At 41.9% G+C, this 22,862-nt stretch overlaps 1 protein-coding gene across 3 annotated transcripts in view; it reads left to right on the top strand.

Moving 5' to 3' along the window:
• Positions 1–22,862, top strand: part of HSPA12A (heat shock protein family A (Hsp70) member 12A) — a 104,572-nt gene that overhangs the window by 24,723 nt on the left and 56,987 nt on the right. Inside the window, exon 1 of one of the 3 annotated variants that reach the window (XM_075108230.1) lies at positions 20,500–20,719. The exons of 1 other annotated variant lie outside the window; for it this stretch is intronic. In XM_075108230.1, coding sequence (XP_074964331.1) covers positions 20,692–20,719 — 28 coding nt within the window. In that variant the 5' untranslated portion in view covers positions 20,500–20,691. Of the gene's footprint in view, positions 1–20,499; positions 20,720–22,862 lie in introns of those variants that run through there. One more of the 3 variants, XM_075108229.1, reaches the window with a different exon arrangement.

The raw sequence follows: 22,862 nt of genomic DNA, 5'->3' as shown, positions 1-22,862 counted from the left end.
GAGTCAGGAAGACCTTTTTCCATGGACATGTGAAAACAAATACCTGGTATGAGCTTTGAATGCTATCTTCTCCAAGCAAGTTGCTCATTTGAAAGTAGCAACTGAATGTTCCTTAGAGATGCTGCTGCAATCCTTGTGAATAAAGACAGCCTTTTAAAGCAAGCTGTTGCTTGTTCACTGTGCAGTAACAGCTATGTACCTGTAACAGTGTACCATGTCAGAGTCATATTCTTTAAAAGTACCGCACCAGCGTGATACAGAACACCAGCAGAGTTCCTCAGGGCTCAGTTCTAGGGCCAGTTCTGTTCAATACGTTTATGAGAAATCTGGGTGCAGGAGTGGAATGCACCATTAGCAAATTTGCTGATGATACCAAACTGGGAGGTGCTGTTGACTCTCTTGAGGCCTTGCAGAGGGATTTTGATAGATTGGAGCATTGGGCAATGATTAATGGAACGGAATTTAACAAGCCCCAGTGCTGGATTCTGCACCTAGGATGGAGTAATGCCAGGTACAGGTATAAATTGGGAGAGGAGTGGCTGGAGAGCAGCCCTGCAGAAAGGGATCTGGGAGTGCTGGTTGGCAGCAGGCTCAATGTGAGTAGGCTGTGTGCCCTGGCAGCCAAGAAGGCAAACCACGTCCTGGGGCGCATCAAACACAGCATAACCAGCTGCTTAAAAGAGGTGACTATCCTGCTGTATTGGTATGGCCTCATCTTGAGCACTGTGTGCAGCTGTGGGCCCCACAATTTAAGAAAGGTGTTCAGGTCCTTGAGTGCATCCAGAGGAGGGCAACAAAACTGGGGAAAGGGCTGGAAGAAGGAATGTCCTATAAGGAGTGACTGATGACTTTGGGCTTGTCTAGTTTGGAGAAAAGGAGGCTGGGGGGTGACCTCATTGCTCTCTACAGCTTCCTGAGGAGGGGAAGTGGAGAGGGCGGTGCTGAGCTCTTCTCCCTGGTATCCAGTGACAGGATGTGTGGGAATGGTTAAAGGCTGTACCAGGGGAGGTTTAGACTTTACTGAGAGGGTGGATAATACTGGAACAGGCTTCCTAGAGAGGTGGTCGGTGCCCCAAGCCTGTCAGTGTTTAAGAGACATTTGGACAATGCCCTTAATAACATGCTTTAACTGGGTCAGCCCTGAAGTGAGCAAGCAGTTGGACTACATGATCATTGTAGGTCCCTTCCAACTTCAATTATTCTATTCTATTCTATTCTATTCTATTCTATTCTATTCTATTCTATTCTATTCTATTCTATTCTATTCTATTCTATTCTATTCTATTCTGTTCTATCATCCTAGATAAAGTGCTACCTGCAACTCTTGACTTTCCTGGACAGCATTGACTTCCTAGTACTATGAAGCCAGATGGATTATTTTAAAAGGAGGATTAGCTATGGAAAACAAGATTCCAGGGGAAAAAAAAGGAATAGTAAGTTTCTTCTGCCAACTACTTATCATCGGATTAGCCAGGACCTTGCTTGAGTGTTTCAGAGAGGAAATGACTGGCTCCATATGAATGTTATGCTCATGGTAATCATAATGCCTTTTTTTTTTTTTTCTGTAGTAAAGTAGAGAAGAGGAGGCATGGTTTCACTGTTGTCTATGTTGGAAGATCAATCAGTAGATGCACCAAGAAGTGTTTCCTTTGCGCTACTTTCATCTAAATTTAGGATTCTGAGGAGCTTACCTTTTCTAGTGCAGCTGTGTCTAAGACCAGAACTCTGAGCAAAGCAAAGAATTTTGTGAGAGGCTTTCAGTGGGTTGGAACAACTAGAAACCCATTTGCTCTTTCTCAAGTCTGAGAAGCAACCAAACGTGAGATCAACAAAGTTATGTGCATAAATACACACATAGACACACATATAAAATACAGTTATTCCAAGAACTCAGCCCTTTTTGGATTAATTAAAGAAAATGGAAGGATGGCAGTGGTCTGTATTAGAAACAGTCCGCTATTAAAATAAAACAAACAAAATACAATTCATTTCAAATAATGTTATTGAACATTTTATAACTCTCCTAATCTGAAGAGGGAATCACTTTAATTATTCTTTTTTAAAATTTTCAATAAATACCCTGAAAGCATAAATTTGGTACATTATTAGCATAGAAGAAATTAAAGCTATGAAAGATCTGTGAAAACCTAGGAGTATTTCATGTCTCAATGAATATTGTCCTTGATACACTGAACCACACGATGGCAGTGTATTGTTGGGTAAAGACAACGAGTCTGCTAAACTAGTCCGAAAACCAACTTTGCAGATTATACTTTTACCTAGCGCTACAGAAACTTTTGTCTTTTAGGGTCATCGAATCCTAATTTTAGCACAACAACGATTTTCCCAAGGATCTGGTTAAATGTATCCACAAAGCAGCTCTTTGAAAACCAGCACAAGCTTCTTTCCAATAAAGCCTAGAGCATGAGAGTAACTTGAAAAAGTTACAGCTTCATCTTGAGTCCAGACTCCATGACCTCGTGAACAGTAAATCATCTTTGGATGCCAAATATAACTCCACGTTTCCACTCCTGCTGAAGCCAGTATTAAAACCATTGTTGTATTTTGTGAGAATTGGATTAGCCTTATAATTAGGGACAGCAAAGAAAAATCACAGTTCTAATGTGTTTTGTAAGAAGTGCCACAGAATGGCCTTTGAAACGTCACTTGGAAAAGGCTGGGTCAATGTGTGTGACTTTTTCAAAAGTTGGGCACTCTGGTTTCATCAGTGGCCAGTGCCTCTCCTGAGGTGGAGAAAGAGGCAGCAATTAACTCACTGACAGATAAGGAGAAATGGAGTGACTGAGTGCTTGGAGTCTGATCTTTCCTCAGTGTCAATTACTGATAACTGCTAAACTGAGTGTTTCTTGGAAGCTAAGTTTTTGCACATGACCTTTTGCCTTGGTCATTAACTGCCAAGTCAAGCACCCTCTTCATTGGTCCTGGCTGTTCCTGTGAAGTGAAAGAATGATACTGCAAAATTGCTCTCTCCCATTTATTTATTTGTTCTAAAATATTCCTATCCATGATCCACAGCATAGTTTTAAAACAATAGCAAAACAAAGTAAAAAGTGTGATGGGATTTTAAATGGGAGACAACCCATCCCTCCCAGCTCGCATTTGTTGAAATTTAACTTTCTTCCAATGTGTAAGGAAGGAGTGTCACAGTGTGGTTTGATTGTCAGTCGAGTTCTAGTACATTAGAGGCAAAACAAATTCCAGAATTAGGACTCCTTCCCTTCCCCCTTCTGAATGGAGAAAGCTGTTAGCTTAAGGCCTGCTGAGTCTTAGTGTTACTCAGCTAGGTGAGAGGGGCTGCTTCTGAGGAAACCAAACTGGTCGTTTTGGCTGAGATTTTCAAAGGTGGGTAAAATGTTTGAGCTTTGAACAGTGGCTGCTGATTTCCAGCCAGTGGGATATCAGCTGGGCAGCAGAGCAGTTCATAGAGTTGGTAAGCTGCTTGGGTCATGCCTTTTCCTGAGAGTGCCTTAGGGGTAGGCTGCAGGCTGGGTGAGTAGTTGAGAGCAGCAGCCCACTTCTACCTGCTATTTCCTAGGTGACACCCCACTATTTCATAAGATACGTGACAGGTAAGCTCAGGGTCTTCCAGAATAAACGGCTTCGGGAGCAAGCTGCCACACTGGAATGATTCATGTGTGCCACAGGTGATTCTGTGGTGGAGCCCGAGAGATATTTAAGAAACCGAAAAGCCAAAAACAGGTTTCATGAAGTGCTCAGGGAGTGTCACCCTGCTGTGTCCCAAACTCTGCAAGTACAGACATAGAGCACCTCAGGCAGGCTCAGCTCCTATGGTCAATTATAGATCTATGCAGGTGCAATGAAACCAGAACTTCCTAGATGCATGGATGTGTTATATGATTATCTACAGTGTGCCAGGAGAAAGGTCACAGCACATGGCATCCTCCCGCTATGTGATACAGGCAGAAGGTATGTGAGATATTCAGCTGGAAAGACTGGACACTTTAAGCAGTGGAAGAGCTTGCCACGAAGCTCCTCTCTAAGCCCAGAAACTTATTTCCTGCCTATCAGTTATGTCTCTTGATGCTTGCCCATTATTTTAGGACCTTTTACAAACATATTATATCAAGCAGAGATTTCTTCTTAAAATTTAACAGTAAATTTCCTTTGATTTTCCATTGGCATTTGGCGGAAACCTTTAGGAGCTACCTCCCAAGAAGTGGTTTTGGTTTGTGGAGTTAAGCATCAAAAAACTGCAATGTGATGGCATTAAGTGTCAATGAGGCCGGGCCCCTTCTTTCGTCTACTACTAAGAATACTAAATTTCTGCTTTCCCTCATATCACTCCCCAAGGACTTTTTTTTCATGTTTCCAGCATGTGTGGTGGCCATAGGGCCACCTTGCCCAAAGGACTCCATTCCCTGTCTGCACACCACAACAGCTGACCAAACTTTGTAAATAGATAAACCTTCCAGCTGTAGAACCCTCTGGACACTGTTGCCTATTTTCTCAGTGAAAACTAGCTTGGGACATGTTACAGAAACTTCCATAAAAATCAAAGTATGACCTTTCCTGTTCGGAAAAACAGAATTTCATTTAGAACCTTGTAGATAAATAGATTTAGGACTGTATCTAAACAGCTCTCCTTTTCATAAGGAGACTCACAGATTCATGAGCATTGGCTTACAGTGACACAAAAAAAAAAGAGAATAGTCTGATAAAATTCTAGAAAAACACATAAAAGCAATAGTTCATGAGGTAATTTCCTTCCCCCTGCCAATAATCTTTTTCAGAATGTTTTTGCTCTTTTGCCCTAAATTTTCCCATCTGATGTGTTCAAAATTTCAGATTTACGATTTTAAAACACTTTCAGGTATTTAGCATAATAATTCCTTTTCATCCCTCATCCCATTACAGTTTTTTTAAACAGTAAACAATTATCTCCCACTATGTTGAGACCGACCCCGTATTCCTCAGGTTCTTGTCAAAGGTTAGGTAACACTGGTTACACCCGTGCCAGTTAGCCACCCCCTTCTGAAAGTAATTAAATATGTACTGTTCGAGCACCTTAACCATTTTCACTCTTCTCTGAATTCCCTCCAATTTCCCATTAGGCTTTGTTACAGTCATAAGGATTAATAACAAGGATTTAATCCTGTTCCTCAATTTCCAAGTCATCTTGGTGTAGTTCAAGTCATAACATAGTAACATGAAGAGAACAGCAGGTCCAGCAGGAGATTAAAAGAGGAGCATTATTCTGAATAAGCTGTAAACTTTTTTAAAAAAATAAACCAGAAGGGCAGCTAAGAAACCATTAGAAGAGCCATCCAGAGAAAACACCAGTGCTACTGTGTTTCATAGCAAAAAAAATTACATTAAGAGTTTTCAACAAAATAAATCTATGGAATAGTTAATAAGAAATTAAAAAAATATATGTGATAAAAGTAAGGACAAGGTATAGTTAACTGAGGGTTTCAGCAATTATATTTCAGCAGAGATTTTCCAAAAGAATGTGAGAATTTGGGGCTCACCTGTCCCTATGCTTCTGAAAATCTTTTCTATATGAAAAGGCAATAAGGAGCAGTTGATGCAGGTTTTAACTTATGTTTGTTCATGCCCATATTTATATATTAGTCACAGGGGATCCTCTGGATTCATTTTAGGAAAGGTCAGTTTTTTCCCACTGATGTGGAGCTGGAAACTATTCATTCCCTACTGTTATTTGAGAACTCTTTGCTCATTGTCTCTGACTGGCAAGGGTTTGCAGGTGGCAACAGCAGTGGGCACCTTTCTGGTCCACTTCTGAGCTGGCACTAGTGTTTCGAGTGGGAAGGTGAATGGTTTCAGTGACATGATGCAGCTATGCCCTTTTCTTTTACTCCTAGGTCCTAGAAACTACTGGAGTATGTAATTTGGACATTAGATTTGGATTATTATCAGAAGCAAAGGAAACAATCATGATTTATCATAAGAAAGAATATACAAGATTAAATATTGTCTGTAATAAAAGTATGTCACAAAGTAGCAATTCTATACTTTGTGGTAGCACTTCAACTTAAGTTTCAACCATATTGTGCTTTCTATGACATGTCTTCTATGCCCATTGTCTTCGACGTGGTTGTACTGCCAAGCCTAATTCCGGTCTCCTGACACAGTTGCAACACATAGATGTTGTACATGTCAATGTTGAAAATAAAAAAGAAGAAAATTGCTAGTAAAAGCTAAATAATTTTAAATGAAAACTTTAGACAATACAATGCGGAAATGAAGATGTCAGGGCAGGTGCCTGCCTGTGAGCTTGCTGCCCCTGAATCCCAGACATTTTTGGTTTACATGCCTGGCTGCTTTTTGTTTGCAAAGCTTTCTGCAAGAGTTGTTCAGGTGCTGCAATGGACCTGTTAGTTGGTGTGCATGGGAATTCACTGTTATTTGCTTGTGCCTAAGTAGAGATGTCTCTTGCCTGCACAAAGTGCATCCAGAAATACCTAGGACATCCTCAAGAAACAGGGAAGTTACTAGTGTCATCCTTGATTTTGTTTACACGCCTGAGCCTCTTCTTTCGCTAATTTGTTAGTGGTTGCAGAGTCTGATTCTGGTGTGTATGCTGGCACTGTAGGGCAGATGATTATTTTGGCAGTTTACTAGTCATCTTTTTGGGAATGTTCTGTCTCACCATTTGATGTTCTTGCAGCATGTCTTCTAGTTTCTTGGCTTACATGGCTTGTTCATAACTATTCTTTCTGATTAAAGATGCGTGGTAGATGTTGGAATTAAGGTTCTCTCTTCCACCCTTGAACACTACCTGGTGAGTCTGATCAGGCACAGCTGTGTGCCAAGAGAGATTTCTCTGTCCTCTGTGTCCAATCTTACCAATTTTTTGTTATATGGAAAAATGTCTCTAAATCACTCTTATAATGTACTTTGAACCCTGCTTGGTCCTTATACACCTTACATGACAATATGAACTGAACACAGCATTCCAGGTGGGAGCATCATGTTTAACATAGCTTTGTATCTGAGATATAATTTTTGATTCTGTTCCTCTGTACATCTTAAACTTTTGCACATTTCTTGATAGCTGCTGAATGGTTTGTGGTTCACCAATGACAGTTAGGGTTTTTTGTTGCAATTACTTTAGAATTTAGTGGTGTTAAGAAGATATTCAGATTATGCCTCCTGAAGCTGCCTTCTGTTTGTTTTCCTTGCATGATGTTAGGACATTGTTGCTAATCTAAAATGTAATCTTTCTGCATTACTAGTGTCTGATTTTAGATACGCACCACATTTCATGGTGCTGTTGGTCTAAAACACTGTTTTGTGTTTTTGTAACAGTGGAAATAGAACAATGAGCTTGCTTCAGATTTACGGTATTGGAATTGTAAGCAGAACTTGATTGATTTCCTCTGCAAAGTTAAGGTTGCATATTAACCTGGCTGAAGGAAAAGGTCACATCAAAGGGCACAAATTAATCACGTGGGACGTGTCACTAGCTATGCAGTAAGCACTGGCTGTGTGTTTCTTGAGCTCCTGTCATAACATTTTTTTTGTACATTGTACACCATGGACAGGGATGCTCAAAAAGCAGATACAGAGAGAATAACCCTGAGAAGGTACAAATATTTTCTCAGTGACTGAGCACTTGTAGGTTTTGTAGAGAGCACTGAATGAAGCCTCCAGGCTACTTCATTTATGCCTAAAAAAAAAAAAAAGGTAAGCTAAGGATACAAATGTATTGTAAAATTCAGGCCTTGGGACAAACAGGGTTTGGTCTGAGCAGCGTGGCACCTTTTTTTGCTTTTGTGAAATGTAGGGGCATGATCGCAGACTTACGTTCTTTCCAATCAGTTTAGCTTTTATTTTAGATATTTTTTTTTATCTTGCATTTGGGTTTTGTTTGTGGCTTTGTTTCTGTTTTTAAGATGTGTCCAGTTCATCACCAGCATTGGCAAATGTGGTTTTGCTTCCTAATTGGATCTATGGTATGTGTTTGGACCTGAAGGGGCAAATCAAAGTGATATTTATTTAAAAATGTTACTGGGTTCAGATTTGTCTGTCAACTCAAAGCCTGTGTATGATTGCTTTGTAAGGAGTTGATTTTCATTTTGTTCTTGCCTGAGTGTGTTTAACTTCCATCGGCTTTAAGGAGGGTCATGCAAGGTTGTCAAGGGACAAAACAAGCACTGCACAAACAAAGTAGATAATGAGAGTGGAGTTTCTGAAGATGATATTGTGCCATTCTGAAGATGTCCTTGGCTGTTCCAGAATGCTTAGATAGCAACAACCGCCAGGAATGCTTTTATCATCTGTGTTTGCCCAAGAGTCTGCAACCTTTCCTTTCAGATGCTGGCCTTACACAGTTTTCTGTGCCTCTGTCACCTCTTGAGTAGATTAGTGTAGTACGTGGTATCTTGAATAGTACACTGCAATCATTGGAAACTTTGGCTGCTGTGGAAAGGGGCTGCTGCCTTATTTAAAGGGAATGATTTAAGTGTTCAGAGTCCTAAACAGTTTGGAACCAGCATGATTTTGAAATCATCTCTCTGGGTGACTTCTAACTGCAGAAGTTGATGTAACAGCAAGAGTACAGGCTTAAAGCCTTGCCCTTCCTCTCTTCCCTACTTTAAACCTTGTGGGAGTTCGATGCAAGGGGTTAGGGACCCTTGACCCAAGGGACATGTGTTTAACTTGCAACTTTTGTACCTTTGTGCTTTTGATTAGAGCATAATATTTTTCTGTTCATATAGGTTTTCCTGCAGAAATGATTGATTTCAGTAGGAAGGAGAGAGGAACCTCTACTGAGGAAATTCTGCAAAGAATTTAATTTTGGCCTTTTTAGCAGGGTTTTGTAGGTTTGAGGTTTGTGGGGGTGGCACACCTCCTGGTTAGTGGGGATGGCTGTCAGGCAAACAAGTATGAAGTTGTGGTCAACCTTTTTGTCTTGTACTGCAAAAGTACATGCCTTAGGTCCCCTTTGGTTGCTTTTAAACATAAATCCATGTTTCTCTTCATCTTTGCATCATAAGTCCATTAATTTAGGCATATAAATGCAATCTGGCACCTGTGCAGTACTGTGGTATATATTTCAGATTATGTTACTCTGCAGAACTGAGCAGTGCAGAACAGAACAGGCAGCATGGCAGGCAGGTCACCTGAAAACAAAGATACTAGCCAGACATGCATCCCTCAATGGAGTCATACTACTGCATCCCTCTCTTTCCAGATTCAAGGCGGGTGTCTCACAAGGCCACTAACAAACTCTTCTGAATTCTCAATAGATTTTTGTATTTTAGAGAGAGTTTAGGAGATGTTTCCCTTAAGGATTTAAAATTTTAAATTCTTTCCGAGCTTATTGTTTTGCTCTTTTGTGACAAATGACATTACTCACATGAAGGTATTTAAAAGACCTCTTGCTGTGATACAAAGAAATCCAGCTGGCTCAGGCCTAGACCTTTAAATGTATTTGAACACTTCAGTGCCTGGCACTGCCTGTCTCCAATGAGCCTTGTAGCTAAATTGAGTCCTCAGCTCCAGCAATTTATAGGGAAGCGCTGGGTAACCCAGAGAGGCCCCACAGATGCCAGCTGTGTGGAGGGAAAATCTTACTAGCCGAGACAGGAATGTCAGGAACTGTGATGGGACTAAGATGGTCTTTGAAGAAGCCAAGACCTTCCTTTGGAATTCCTAAACATCACATTTCCTCTGGAGTTAGGAGCATATCTAAATAATCACTGTGAAAGGGTGAACAAGAGATGTGAAGAAAGTGGTAGAAAAGCCTGCAGAATCCTGATACCTCCTGAGTATGGTTTAGAAAGATCCTGAACCTCCTTATCTTGATTGCAAGAGAAAGGTCAAGCCTCCTTCTTAGAACACCAGAACACCTGTTTGATTGAAAGCAGGGAAAGACAGGCACCTCTGTCTTCCACTATATACATCTGGACAGCTGGTCACCTTTGGCTTAGGTGTGCTCAAAGTATCTGAAAGGATCAGAAAGCACTAGCAGTGAAAACGTGGAAAGTCAAACTTTAGAAATCCTGCTTCAGATCCCAAGGCATCAGTTGGAGCTGAAATGGCAGGCAGCTTATTAGCTGTGAAGGAGTATCAGCATCTGCCAGGTGGCAGGAACTCGGGTATCTACAGGCTTAGAAATATGCTACAGTAGGACTTTGAGAAAGCTGTTGTCCCTACCTGGTGAAAAAGGGCCTTGAAAGAGACCAGACCATAACTCTTATCTGGTGTCTCTGCTCAGCTGTGCCAGTCGAGAAAGGCCAGCCAAATACGGCAGCATTACAAACAGAATCATAGAATGTCCTGAGTTGGAAGGGACCCACAAGGATCATCAAGTCCAGCACTTGTCCCTGGACAGGACAGCCCCAAATTCACACCACATGTTTGAGGGCATTTGAGGGTGAAGAACCTATAATGAAGATATTTAGCAGTGAACTGAAAAGAATTATGATTGTAACTTCTCAGCAAGCATTGGTGTTTTGTCTATAAACTGTACAACATCAAGATGAAATTATGGTATATATCCACATAAAACTTGTTCATACGTAACACACAAGATTTCACATAAAAGTACAACTGCTTCCCTTCTTTGTCTGTGATAACTGTATGTATCCAGTCATTCAAAGTCCTTGAAATTTCAAATACCTGTAGGAAGATACAGTTTTAAGAGAACTACCTCAAGGCAAACTTAATTTTCTTTCCAGCAAAAGTCCTCGTAATTGCAAACAGAATATAAAGTCTTGCAAACACATGGATGCACAGAAACTTCTATTACAGGGGAAAATACTTGTGCCAGTTGTCAAAGCACCTAGAAATGGAGGTGGCTTTCCAGCTGGCTTTGAAAAGCAATTTTACAATTACCTCCTATGATTTTCACTGAGGATTAGGTGCCACTGTGATTTTGAAAATCAAGATAGGCATCTAGCTATCTCTGAGTGCTCTAGATGCTGGGCATTTGCTCTTTCTGATGTTGAGCAGCTGCATCTCAGAGAAAGCAGCAGTGAGTTAGACTCTTTGAAAATCTAAAATTAATCATTCAGAATTAGTGAGAGCTTCTGAACTATTGTTTTCCTGGCCTTAATCTTGAGAGATACTGAGCCCTCACAATACCCATGCAGTGCTATGGAAAATGAGTTATGGACGCCTGTGAGAAACTGACTTTAAAGACTCATTTGAGCTACCCCAAGTGCAAAACTGAGATGATGAGTTAAGTGCGCTGCCTTTGTATTGATTAAATATCCAGCATTGAAAAGTTTGAAGAAGGAAGGGTGACTATATATAGTTATTCATGGCAGCGTTTGGACTGCTTGTATGTCCATTGTCTGCATGGTCCGTTTATGACTGGGAATACAATTTTAAATTCATGTCATTCCAAACGCATTTATCTGTAGAAACTGCCCCTCGGATCTTGCATCAGTGAACAGGAGGATGTATTTGATACAATAACCCTATTTTCCCTGTAGCTATATATAGTATTTCATGTCTTATTAACATAATCTATCAACAGTGAAGTTTATAGGCCTTGACAGATAGCACCTCGGGTGAGAAAAAGGATGACAGAAAAATGTAGTTTTACAAAGTCAGTCTTTCTGGATCTGTTCTTGGACAGCTTGACACCAAAGGCTGTAAACATAGACTGGAATCTGAAACCTTTTCTGCAATGACCTTGTTTTAGAAAACACTGTTCTTATCTCCTCATGATTATTCTCCTCTCGGCAGTCACTCCCCACTGTAAATTCCCCACCATGTGCTCCTTCTTTTTCTTGAGCAGTCCCTTCATATTTATTTTTTATTTACTACCCGTTTTTGTTTAAGTGATGCCATCTGAAGACCTACTTTATGCGAGTACCAGAATTATGTTAGTGAACCAATTGATCTGATACAGGCTTTTCGTCTCTTGACCGTTTCTTTTCTTTTTCTTTGGAAGAAGGCTTTTCCAGGAGGAGGACTGCTCCTGCATTGAAGCACTGCATTAAATTATACTTTAATGGCAGTAGTTTTGTACGTTTAAATTTAAAATTGTCCATTCTTTATATTAGTAAAAGAAGGTCACTACTTTCTAAATAACAGAGCAGTCATATGCAAGCTTAAGGCAAAGGATTGAAAATACCGCCTCAGCCAAAAAATACAGTCCTTTGGAAGAGAGGCATCAAATGGATTTGAACAGTATTTTTACATGTATTTCACTATTTATAAACAGTGTCAAGAACTTGTTTTCACATGAAATATTATGCTGCCATTCTAAATGAGCAGATGCAGTTTCCTGTGGTGATGGCTTTTTTTATTGCTCTTGCACCCTGCCCATATGACACACATTATCTGCAGAACTGATTTTAGAGAAGCACCTACATTTACTTTCATTGCCCTGTGCTTCAGAGCCAGGAGACCTTGGATGAACACAGATCATCTGAGGTGTGGACACATTAATCTCAGTGCATTTACTCTATTGGGTTTCCAAATGGCCTTGCTGAGGTCTGCTGGTGTTGCAAGATCCTGAAAGCAATCTAGCCTCCTTTTCAGCATGTTCTGTCCTCCTTTAAAAAAACAAAAAATTCCAAACTCCTCTTGTGTAGCAGACTTCTCATCTGAATCCAGATTCTGTGACATTCTAGTGATGTAGACAATCACAGTCGCTGTGTAACAGCACAGGTTAATGAAGTGCTAGCTGAAGAGTACCTGTATTAGGACCACTGGTATGCGTTACATCCTCTATTATACAGTCCCCAGACACCAAGGCAGCTATCACCTAACCTTAGTGTTTTGGTACCTGATTTAAAATTATTGAAAGCAATGGGAGATCTGCCATTGATTGAATAGACTTTGGATCCGGCTGAAGAAAGCTGCCACCAGAGTTTGCCTTCATGTCTTAAGTACAAAAAGGCCTGGAATATTTTTGTGGTCAGTGAAAATCCTGGTTTTATAAGATGGACATGAGTCCACAGCATGCTAAAATAAAGAGCTGTGTCTTTTTCTAAATAGTAACCTTTGCCAAGAAATAAAACCCAGATCCTTTTATTGCAGCTAATGGGTCAATGTTATGTGATTCTTCTTTTGTCAATGAAAAAGCAAATTAATACGATTTCATTATGTTTCTTCATGGGATTAAAACATCATCTTTATGGCAGTTAAGTTTAAGAAAGTGGCATCATTTAAAGAGGTATTAGTTTTTCTCCTGAACAAATTCTTGGTTTATTGACTTACCAGACTTGAGCATTGTAGTAATAATTTAGGCTAAACACTTGAATGTCAACAACATTCTCTTCTGCTGGCAAAGATGACTAAAATACTAAATCATTATTGAAACTACCACAGGCAAATCCAGCAGATTTAATAAGAGGAAAGATGTTTCTTGCATTTTATGTGCCAGTTTAAAGGTTTTGGTGCAGCTTGTTGTATTTACATGAGAATGGACAAATAACTGACTTCTCCAACTCACAGATTTATGCTTCATCAAAGCAAGATTTGAATCATGGTTTTGGATTTCAATTACATTTTAAGTCAGTAGAGCTCTGCCACGTTTTTTTATTTATTTTCTTTATCTATTATTGAATTCTGAAGTCAGGGACAAACTGTATCCTTGTTTACATTTGTGTAAATACAGGAAATAGCTTATTTTTGCTTCTATTTTTTATGAAGCTGTTGTAATTAATTCAGTACTCATTTATAGAAGCTAAATACATTACATATTTCAGTGATGCTAATCTTGCATAAGATGAACTACGTTTCTTAAAAATAGTCATGTCTTTGTTAGATGACTGTTGGATTGTTACTTACTATATAATTTGACTTTTTAATTACTTGCTACTGCTTGTGGTAATTCCTCACCTTTGCAGGAATAATATGACTTACTGATTCATAGTCTTTATTTTAGCATACTAGACTCCATGTTAAAAATCATCAAAAACTGGTATCGATGTTTTCCTTCAGAAAGATTTTACAGCAAGTGATAGAGTGCTACTATCTTATGGAATTGGCATCCCTTTAGAGATTAGGCAGAAAAAAAAAGACCAGAGGTCTCATGTAACCTGTGGCGAGATAAATTAGATATTGAGCAGAAAACCTCACTCTGTTCATTTGGGATATTATGTACTTTCATTTATATGTGTGTGCCCTCATTAAAGGTTCTGAAATAGAAGTATGCAGTAGTTACCAAAGAATGTACAGAGAGGAGTGGCACATCAGGATTTTGAGGAAATGTTGCTCAAGACACCGTTCATTTCAGATATTTTAGTAAATAAATGACTCATAGCGGTGACTGACTGATGATTTAGCCTTTTAATTTTTACAGTTGTGTTAGTTATTGGAATTTTCTTAAATGTTTTGTAAGAACATATTTCAACCAGTGGATTCATGCTAAAATACCTACTTCTACTATGTCTAGGAGTGTTTCTATTTTTTCTTCAGCTGTGTGATTGACTATGCTTTGTCTACCCACAACTGACTAAATGGTACCATTTGATGTTCTAAATATAATTTTCTATCAAATAATCTTCTTTAAAAAGTTATGCTTTGAAAAAAAATCCAGAATCACTTATATTTGCAGATCTATGTTTCATGAGCATTTCTAAGACAGATCTTTGTAAAACATTTTTGACAACAGCTTAGCCTTTTGTTTTTGAATAATATTCTTAGAAGTAAAAATCTAATCATATAATGTTCATGTACATGAAAATGTAAAGGTTTATAAAGTTAAAAACATTTTCAGTATTCACCAGGCACTTCTTAAGAGTGTCAGATGGCTTTTGGTTATTTTTCAGTTCCCTTCAAAACCTAAAATGGGCAAGTCCTGCTGCGTTGTTAAATGTCGAATGGAAGTTGGGGGTCAGTGGAATTCATTAAGATTTACTCCAGTTAGTAATCAGTTTGTTCAGCCTTAGGTGGAGGTATTGATTCCTCTGTATACTGCAAGTAGGTTCTTGTAAAACTGATCATGTTATTTCTCTTTTTTCTATGACTCGACTAGCCTGCATTTCTTTAGTTGGCCTTTAAACGTCTTTTATTCCTCTGAACAAGTGTCTCAGTGTGACCACTTCTGCCTCCTAGGTGCAGGGTGAGATGGATGAAATCCAATGTGCATTATAGTGCCCACTCTTCCGATTCATCCCGTACTAATCTGGAGGATCTGGGTTGACATTTTTATTGTGTTTGTATATTCTCCACACAGTTTCTCAAACATCTTATAGGGGAAAAAAAGCCCTTAAGCTGACAGGTACCTACATGAAACATAAATGTCTGTTTCCCATAAGTAATGAGTCTGTGGACACCACATATGATTCTAGCTTCAGATTTTCCCCGTGCATGCAATTTGTTTCGAGTATCATATCAACCGTTGCTTATCTTTCAGCATGCTAGGCTGCTGAAATCTTTCTAGTATTTAATTAGACCACAGGAAGCTCCAGAAAGCAACTAGGTAGGAGCCCGGTAGCTGTCATATGTTCAATGCATTTCTGTGACGACATTTTTATGTATCACAGGTGCACAATGAGAGAATGTACTCCTCTATCACTTGTTGAGTCTCATAATTTTCTGAGTCCTTTCCCATTTACATTGTCAAATTCAGTATACTCAGACCGCGGTACAGGATATTTTTAAGGGACGGAATTATTACTTGCACTGCAAATAACATTGCAATTTTGATAATGCTATTTAATTCAGTTAAGCGGTATGCAAAGCAAGGCTATGGACAATAATATCTAAACATACCACATGGAGGGTACAATGTATTCTCTGGAACAGAGGCCATAAGACATAAGGTAGGCAGAATTTTGTCCTGCCCAACTGTAGTTCCTTGGTTTTAGAGGTGGCTGAGCCATCTGCCACTTTTATTGACTTCAGTGGGAGCCAACACGCTCATGACTTACTTAAGCAGTGTATCTGTTCACAGGAGCCATGTAGCAAAACTAAGTTTCTTGTTTGATGCATATGCAGCTTTGCTTCTTTTGGAGCGATAGGAAGTGTGCCATGAAACAAGCCACCATGGATGCACAATCTGGTTGATATTTTAAAAATGCCTTGACAGAATAGCATTTTTTATTCTCTAGAGATGGGTGCACATTTGGAGAGTAATACTCAGCTGACAGTATGACCACATTAAGTTATGTAATAAATCTGTTTCTTCTGGGTATTTTTGTTTGGTTTGGGCTTCCGGTTTTTTGATTCGGTTTTGTTTTTAAAACATCCAAAGTAGGGCAAGTTTTAGTTCTGTGCACACAGCAGCTAGCACGGTCCACTGGGATTCAGGAGAAGACTGTTAAATGTTACATGTAACGGGACTGCTGGACATGCTGTTCAGTGTTCAACGTATCTACACAGTATAGTTTGTAAGAAGTGAAAAACCCAGAGGGTGTAAGGAGTGGTGAGGGCTGCCATACCTGCATTTGAAAGTAATTTCTAAATGAGTAAGTGTATAGCCAGAGATTTGCGAGCAGCAGAACCACGCTTTCAGTGTCCACAGCCTAGCAGATCTGCTGAAAAAACATCCTGCTGTGAAATGCTGGAGACTTCTGTGCAGGCTCTGTTACCAGTGTGATGCACTTACAACAGATGCTGGGATACTGGGAATGAGAAATACATGAGAGACAGGTGAAAACTCTGTAATCTGTTCCTTTTGAAGAACCCCTTCATGTTCTTATGTGCTCAGTAAGCTTCTTCACTGAAAGGCTGCGACGGCAATGAATACTTTTTCGACCTTCTTGTCTTTACAGAGATTTCTTGAGTATTAATATAAAAGGCTGTTTTTAGGAAAGGGGAAGATAAAAACTGCATCTAGGGACACAGATTGCCAGTTGACTCTGTAATAAAAATAATTTCTAAGTTTTTAGTACATGAACCAATATGCAGAACTGGAGCGGTTAAAGCTGAAAAACTATACAGCTAGAATGAAGGAGGAGACTGCAATAACAGCTTTGTAGGTGAAAAACAAAAATCAGTTATTTTGTATTTAATGATGCTCCAGAAAGCACATAAGAGGAAACTCTGAAGTGTGAAACCATTACCCTAGGAATCTTAACCGAGCAGATGGACATAGTGCTTGACAAGGGATTCCTGAGCTGCCAAGATACAAGGCATGCTTACCTGCTTTCTCTTCTTTTAACTGTGGTGTGGTTTGTAAAGATACAACTCTCCCTGGTACCAGTATTGGGCTGGGTGTTGGACTTCAGGGCCACGCTGATCTCTGTGTCTGTAATAATGTCTTGTCCATCTTGCTGTCAGGTGCATTGAAAGCAACATTCAAATGGCCATATTCCTTCCAGATCTCTGTGCCTAGTGCTTACAGCCCAGTGATTCCCAGTGCTACCCCATCAGTGCCTCACTGACCCTCGTAATCGTGTGAGAAGCACACAGCTCTTTTCACCGATGAGCTACACAGCTCTGTGTAGCTCCCAAAACACGTGATTAGGGCCCTGAAAGGGCACTCTTGTGCAATCTTCAATCTTCTCATGAAATTTTGATTGATGCTAATGGATAACGTATATGTGGTAGCTCTGCTGAAATCAGAGCTAGGTTAGACAGATATTTTTCTTGTCCTGTCACTTTATGCCAGTATATCTGCACCCTTTGTGTGACGAATTGAATGGTTTGAGGCGGCAGCTTTCCGGGGATCACCTAGGATAAGAAGTGCTCTGTAGATGCAAAACACAGTGTATTAAATCACTGTTCTTGATTGTGCTTGAGAGGTGTTCAGTCCCAAGTAGGTGCCTGAGGGGCAACTTAAAGCAGACGTCTGCCCCAAGCTGCTGCAGAAATCATGCTTCTCCCCGTAGTCAGAGTAATGCCATAACAGCTACTGGGCTTGGTGCTTGAATTTAACACCGATGGGTGCCTTGGTTTTCTGACAGAATAACACTTTGATGTTTTAGAGTCAAAAAAAAAGGGTTCTTCCTTTCTGCTACTACTCCCCTGCAATGCACTAACCACCTGATATTTGTTCACTGAGAAGGAAAAAAATTCTTTCCAGACACAGACTAAAATTGAATCTTGCATAAGGGACAAGCTAATTAGCTCACCTACATGTCCAGAGAATGTAGATGACTTTACCTGTGCCATCCTTTGCAAAATCTATCCATCCACAGTATTTTTACATTTTAATCATTATATTTAGACCCACTTCCTGTTATGCTTACAAAAAAATTAAACCATTAAACCCACAGATTCCAAACAACATGTCAAAATGACCATAAAAATTACAAACTTGCTAGGGAATAAGTAACAAAACTGAAGTCTCTTCAGCCTCAGAGCAGGCTCGTTTGATAGGGTGATCTTTTAAAAAAATTTTTTTCTTCCATATGAAAGTTACTTTTTTATTTGGTTCCAAAGGAGACAGATGGCAAGGGAAAAATAACACATGATTTTATTTTTCTATAATTTATTTTTATCTATATAATTAATTTTGATCTATATAAAACAAAACAAAATTTAAGGGGCCTTACTCCTTCATTTTATATTTCAGATTGAGAATCTAATTTTACTTCAAATGCATTTTTTTTTTACTTGGTTCCTCTCATTACATTTTAAGAGGAGATACTGAGCTCTCTGGAAAAGGGTCTTTTTTCTGCAACTAGCAGTCACATGTGCTCAAATATTCTCCTGCATTATTCAAAACACCTACAGCTGAGCGTGTAGCTTAGGCAACCTGGCTTGATATTGAATAATGCAGTCACTGCCTTGACATTCGGAAAGATGTCTGTACCCAGCACATGCTATTTTTATGTGTGCTGTCTTGTTGCTTGATGGATGATTGAAAATTAGCCTGCGTACAATATTTTTTTCCTGAAAGTGTATGGCTTGGATATGTGTTTATGTGTTCCTTGATTGTTTCTTTTCTCTTCCCTCCACCTTTGTTAGTTATCCCAATACATTCTTAAAGCCTACGATTAATTGCTACTGCAGTGCATTTAATTCAAAGCAAAACTTTCTGCTGTTTAAGTCTCTTGTCAGGAAACCAAGTATTTGAGCAGTTTGGTTTCTTATTTCCAAGGCTGTTTTATGACAGCATAAATATTCAGCCTGACTCAAAATAGGTAATTAAAGCCGAGTATTGGCCAGATGTTCCCCTTTGTTGCCTGGCGTGGAGCGGAGTGAAGCACAGGCATTGGCAATCCCAGTGCGTGCTCTCCCAGTGCACGCTGCCCTCGGCTTTTGGCAGGTTCTGCGAGTGATCCCTGTGTTACTGACTGTCCACATGAATGCAAGCTTACAGCCGATGGGAATGATGGAGTGAGCTGCTGTTCCACCGTCCCAGAGTGCTCCTTCCCTCTCTTCTCCTCAACAGTTCAGGAAATCCCTTTGTGCAGCTGCTTTGGGGAGGTGGAGAACCGAGTTCAGCTTTTTCCCTGGGCGAGGCAGGAAGAGGTTGGTCATCTTTTCAGTGAGTACAGGATTGGTGAAGGCCTTTGAGATGAGACAGGCGTGTAGATGTGAAGCAGTTTACTGCTTTAATTTTAACATTTGTGGCACACCTTCTGTCCTCAGAGTCAATAAAACCTACAGGAAACAGAGCTAATGCTGCAAGAAGAGAAAATCGAGGAACAAATAGAGGGAGATACTGAGTAAGCACCTGCAGTGCCTAGGGTTTTGCTTCAAAATTTGCCAGTCCTCAGGGGTTTCACAGGGATCCTGCCTTGTGTGAGTGACAGCCTTGGTGAGAGGCCTCAGGAGAGACTTTGGGTGGATTTTGCATTGTGATCAATGTCAGTGACCTTCTGAGCCTGGGAGCCAGCATGGGACTGAGGCTGGGCTTGCAGTTAATCACCCTGATTTATTCCACGTGAACTGCTGGCAGTGCTTTCAAAATGTGAATGGCCACCACGGCTGGAAAGTAAAGGAGAATTAGACCATGAAGCATGGGAGGAAAACAGGAAAACATTTTCTCTAGCTCCGAGATTGTTCATGGGAGGATACCAGACATATTTTTATTCTCAAATTTGTAATAGCTTCTTACTTAGTTTAGAAAACTCTTTTAAAGCTTAATCATGGGTTAAGTGACAATAGGGGTGTCTCTCTCCCAGGTCACAGAGACAAGTTAATTAGCTAAAACTCACTGGGAAATAAAAAAGAGATTCTGGCCCTGCTGGCACTGCAGAACCACAAGGGAGAGTTCACCCCAAAGGCAAATAAAAAAAATCCCATGCTATAAAGGTTACCCTGTAATTCATGATTTTGGGGGACCCGTTAATGATTTCTGACCGTTCAGGCTGGCTGAACACAGCCCATACAACCTGAAGGTGAACAACCAACGTAACCTTTGTGAACAACAGCATTGCCCCGTCTCCCGCAGGCCTCCAGACCCCTTTCCTAGCGCCCACGATTGAGGCAGGATGCTATTTCGGCCACGGAGGGGGTGCTCTTCTGGTAGCTGCCACCGGGAGGGTTTTCCTGCTTCAGTTGCTGTGAAATCCGCATCTGGGTCTGGGTTGGGCCGGGCTGCCCCGCCGAGCGCCCCCGAGCCGCAGCCCCGGGTCCCTTGTGCGGCTGCGGGGAGGGGCGGCGCAGCCCCGCCGCCGGGCCGGGCGCGGAGCCCTGCCTTTGGCCGCCCGCAGGAAGGCGCAGCGGGGTGGGGACGGGAGGAAGGAGCGGAGCCTCCCCTGAGTGGGCAGCGCCGCGCAGCCCCGCCGCCGGCCCAGGCATCGGCGGGCGCAGTGAGCGCGGTGCGGCGCGGCGCGGCGTGGCGTGGCGGAGAGCCGCGGGACGGCGGCGGGCGGCCGGGCCATGTCGGAGACGGAGAGCGGTGCTGCAGGTAAGGGGAGCGGCCCCGCTCCGCTCCGCCGCCCCGCTCCCGCCGGGCCCCCGCCGCAATGCGGGAGCGCTGCGGGCGCGGCGCAGCCCGGGCGCTTACCCCGGCTAATCGGGGAGGCGGTCTGGAGCCGGAGCCCCGTCCGGAGGAGCGGGAGGCGGGAAGGCGGCGGACAATGTCCCGGCGGCTCTGCCGGCCCCGGCTGGGTCCGCGCACGCCGGGCGGCCGCGGCGCGGTGTGGGGCAGGGCCGCCACCCCGCCCTCGCTGCCCCGGCGGGGTGCGGGCGCGGCTTGGGGGTGTCCCCACCGGGAGGGTGTCCCCACCGGGAGGCAGGGGCGGGGGGGCGTCTCGCTGTGGAGCTCGGCTCCGCGGAGGTGCCGCGGCCCATCGCGCACCGTCCCCGGGGGCCGCCGGTGCAGCGGTGTGTGGGGGGGATCCAGGTGGAAAACAATACGGCGGCATCCCTCCCTGCGGGGGGGGCTGGAAAGCAGGGGCTGGTGGTGAAAGGAAGGAAGGCGCCCTTTCTAGCGAGTAGCCTGATGCGCTGGAAAAGAAAGACCTGGGAGACAGCGCTGGCTGGGATGAGAGGCCAGCCTCAGCATCCTGGCGCTGCGTCGGGGACCAGAGAGCTCCCGACGAGGCGCAGGGGTGGGATAAAAGCCGAGTGGTTCCGTTTTACCACGTTAACGTGTCTGCGGATCTCTAACTTTGCAAACTTGACATGCGAGCTGAGGCCGGTCCGAATCTCGTTTTGCCTGAAATAAGGATTCTGTGGTTTCGGTCCGTTTGTGACTACGCTGAGGCTAATGAAAATAACACAACCTTTGCAGGACAGGGCTGGTCTGTCCTTCTGTGGCAAGGGAACTGGGGGAGGGAAGAGGGTTCCTAGGATACAAATGATACGGGTGAATAACCCTAAGGGAAATGCAGACTCAGCCTGATTTAACTTGATCTCTCCATCCCTTCTTCTTCACTGAATGCTGCAAAGATTTGAAGAAACTGTGATGTTGAGCCTAAAGTGCTGGCACTCATTTATGGGGAGACTTAAAAGGTTGAGCTTATACAGATCGTAATGGGATTTGGGGAATATTTGGAATGAAATAGCTTAATTGCTGTGCAAGTGGAATAAGAGAGTAATAAAATATCTGTTTTTAAAACCCCAGAAAACCATACTTAGAAACTAGAGGAATCTTCAAAATTACCTGCTCTATTGGATTCCCTCCCTGATTCCCCGTCCCTGTCATTGTGTTGTCCCTGTTCCCCCCCCTCCCCCCCCCCCCCCCAAATGTTCTCTCAGTGATGCCTAAATAAAGTCTCTAATGTCTGTTTGGTTTGAAGCAACCTGTAACAATTTTCTAGTGTGCAGCTGACAAAGGTAAGAACAGACTGATAGTCGTTTGTCTTTTAGATGACAGGGTATCATGTGTTTTGTATTCTGCAAAGTTCCTAGGTTAGTGCACTGCAGTGCTGAAATTAAGTAACTTGTGATATAGGGAGAATCTATGCAGGAGGGATTTTATTAGAAGACAGAAGACTGTGATTTGTTATGCCAGAAATCTTTATGTTCTTTTCCACACACTGGAATGCTGAAGCTGTCAGAGAAAAAAAGGCTTCAGGGATAAAATGTGATTTAGTGAGTGTTTTAGTATTGACAGTATTGAAGCTGCAGTCACTTAGTGCAGCATACTACAATGCGTAAAAGAAATGCCCATATGTAAAATAGCCAAGTGTTGTATGCAGTGCGTGCCAATCATTTTTATAGCTTCAGCTAGCACAGCATTGCGGTATCTGCAGCTTGGTTAGTATGAGCCTGGATTAAATTGTTCATACCCAGGAGCTGTTGCATGTAAATCTTCTAATTATACTGACTTTTGGCATTTTTAAAGCCATTGGCTCATAATTGGGTGATGCTGATTCAGCCGACAAGTTTTCCTTTATGGTACTGTAACGGTGTAAAGCTTTCGGTCTGAATATTTAGTTCATTCCCACTGGGACAGCAGTTGGTGTTCAGCAGAGCAGCCCTGCTCTGTACCTGCAAAGTTCCCCAAAGCTGCAGTCGTCTGTAGTGAGGCCCCAAGAGGTCTGTTCTGTCCAGAGGCTGATTTAGCTGGTGCATGTACGGCATACAGGAGCTTCGTCCTAGCG

This window comes from Phalacrocorax aristotelis, chromosome 12, assembly GCF_949628215.1.
Source record: "Phalacrocorax aristotelis chromosome 12, bGulAri2.1, whole genome shotgun sequence".
In the NCBI taxonomy this organism is placed as follows: domain Eukaryota; kingdom Metazoa; phylum Chordata; class Aves; order Suliformes; family Phalacrocoracidae; genus Phalacrocorax; species Phalacrocorax aristotelis.
Note: the sequence above shows the minus strand (reverse complement) of the source record. Positions and strands in the feature narration are given on the sequence as shown.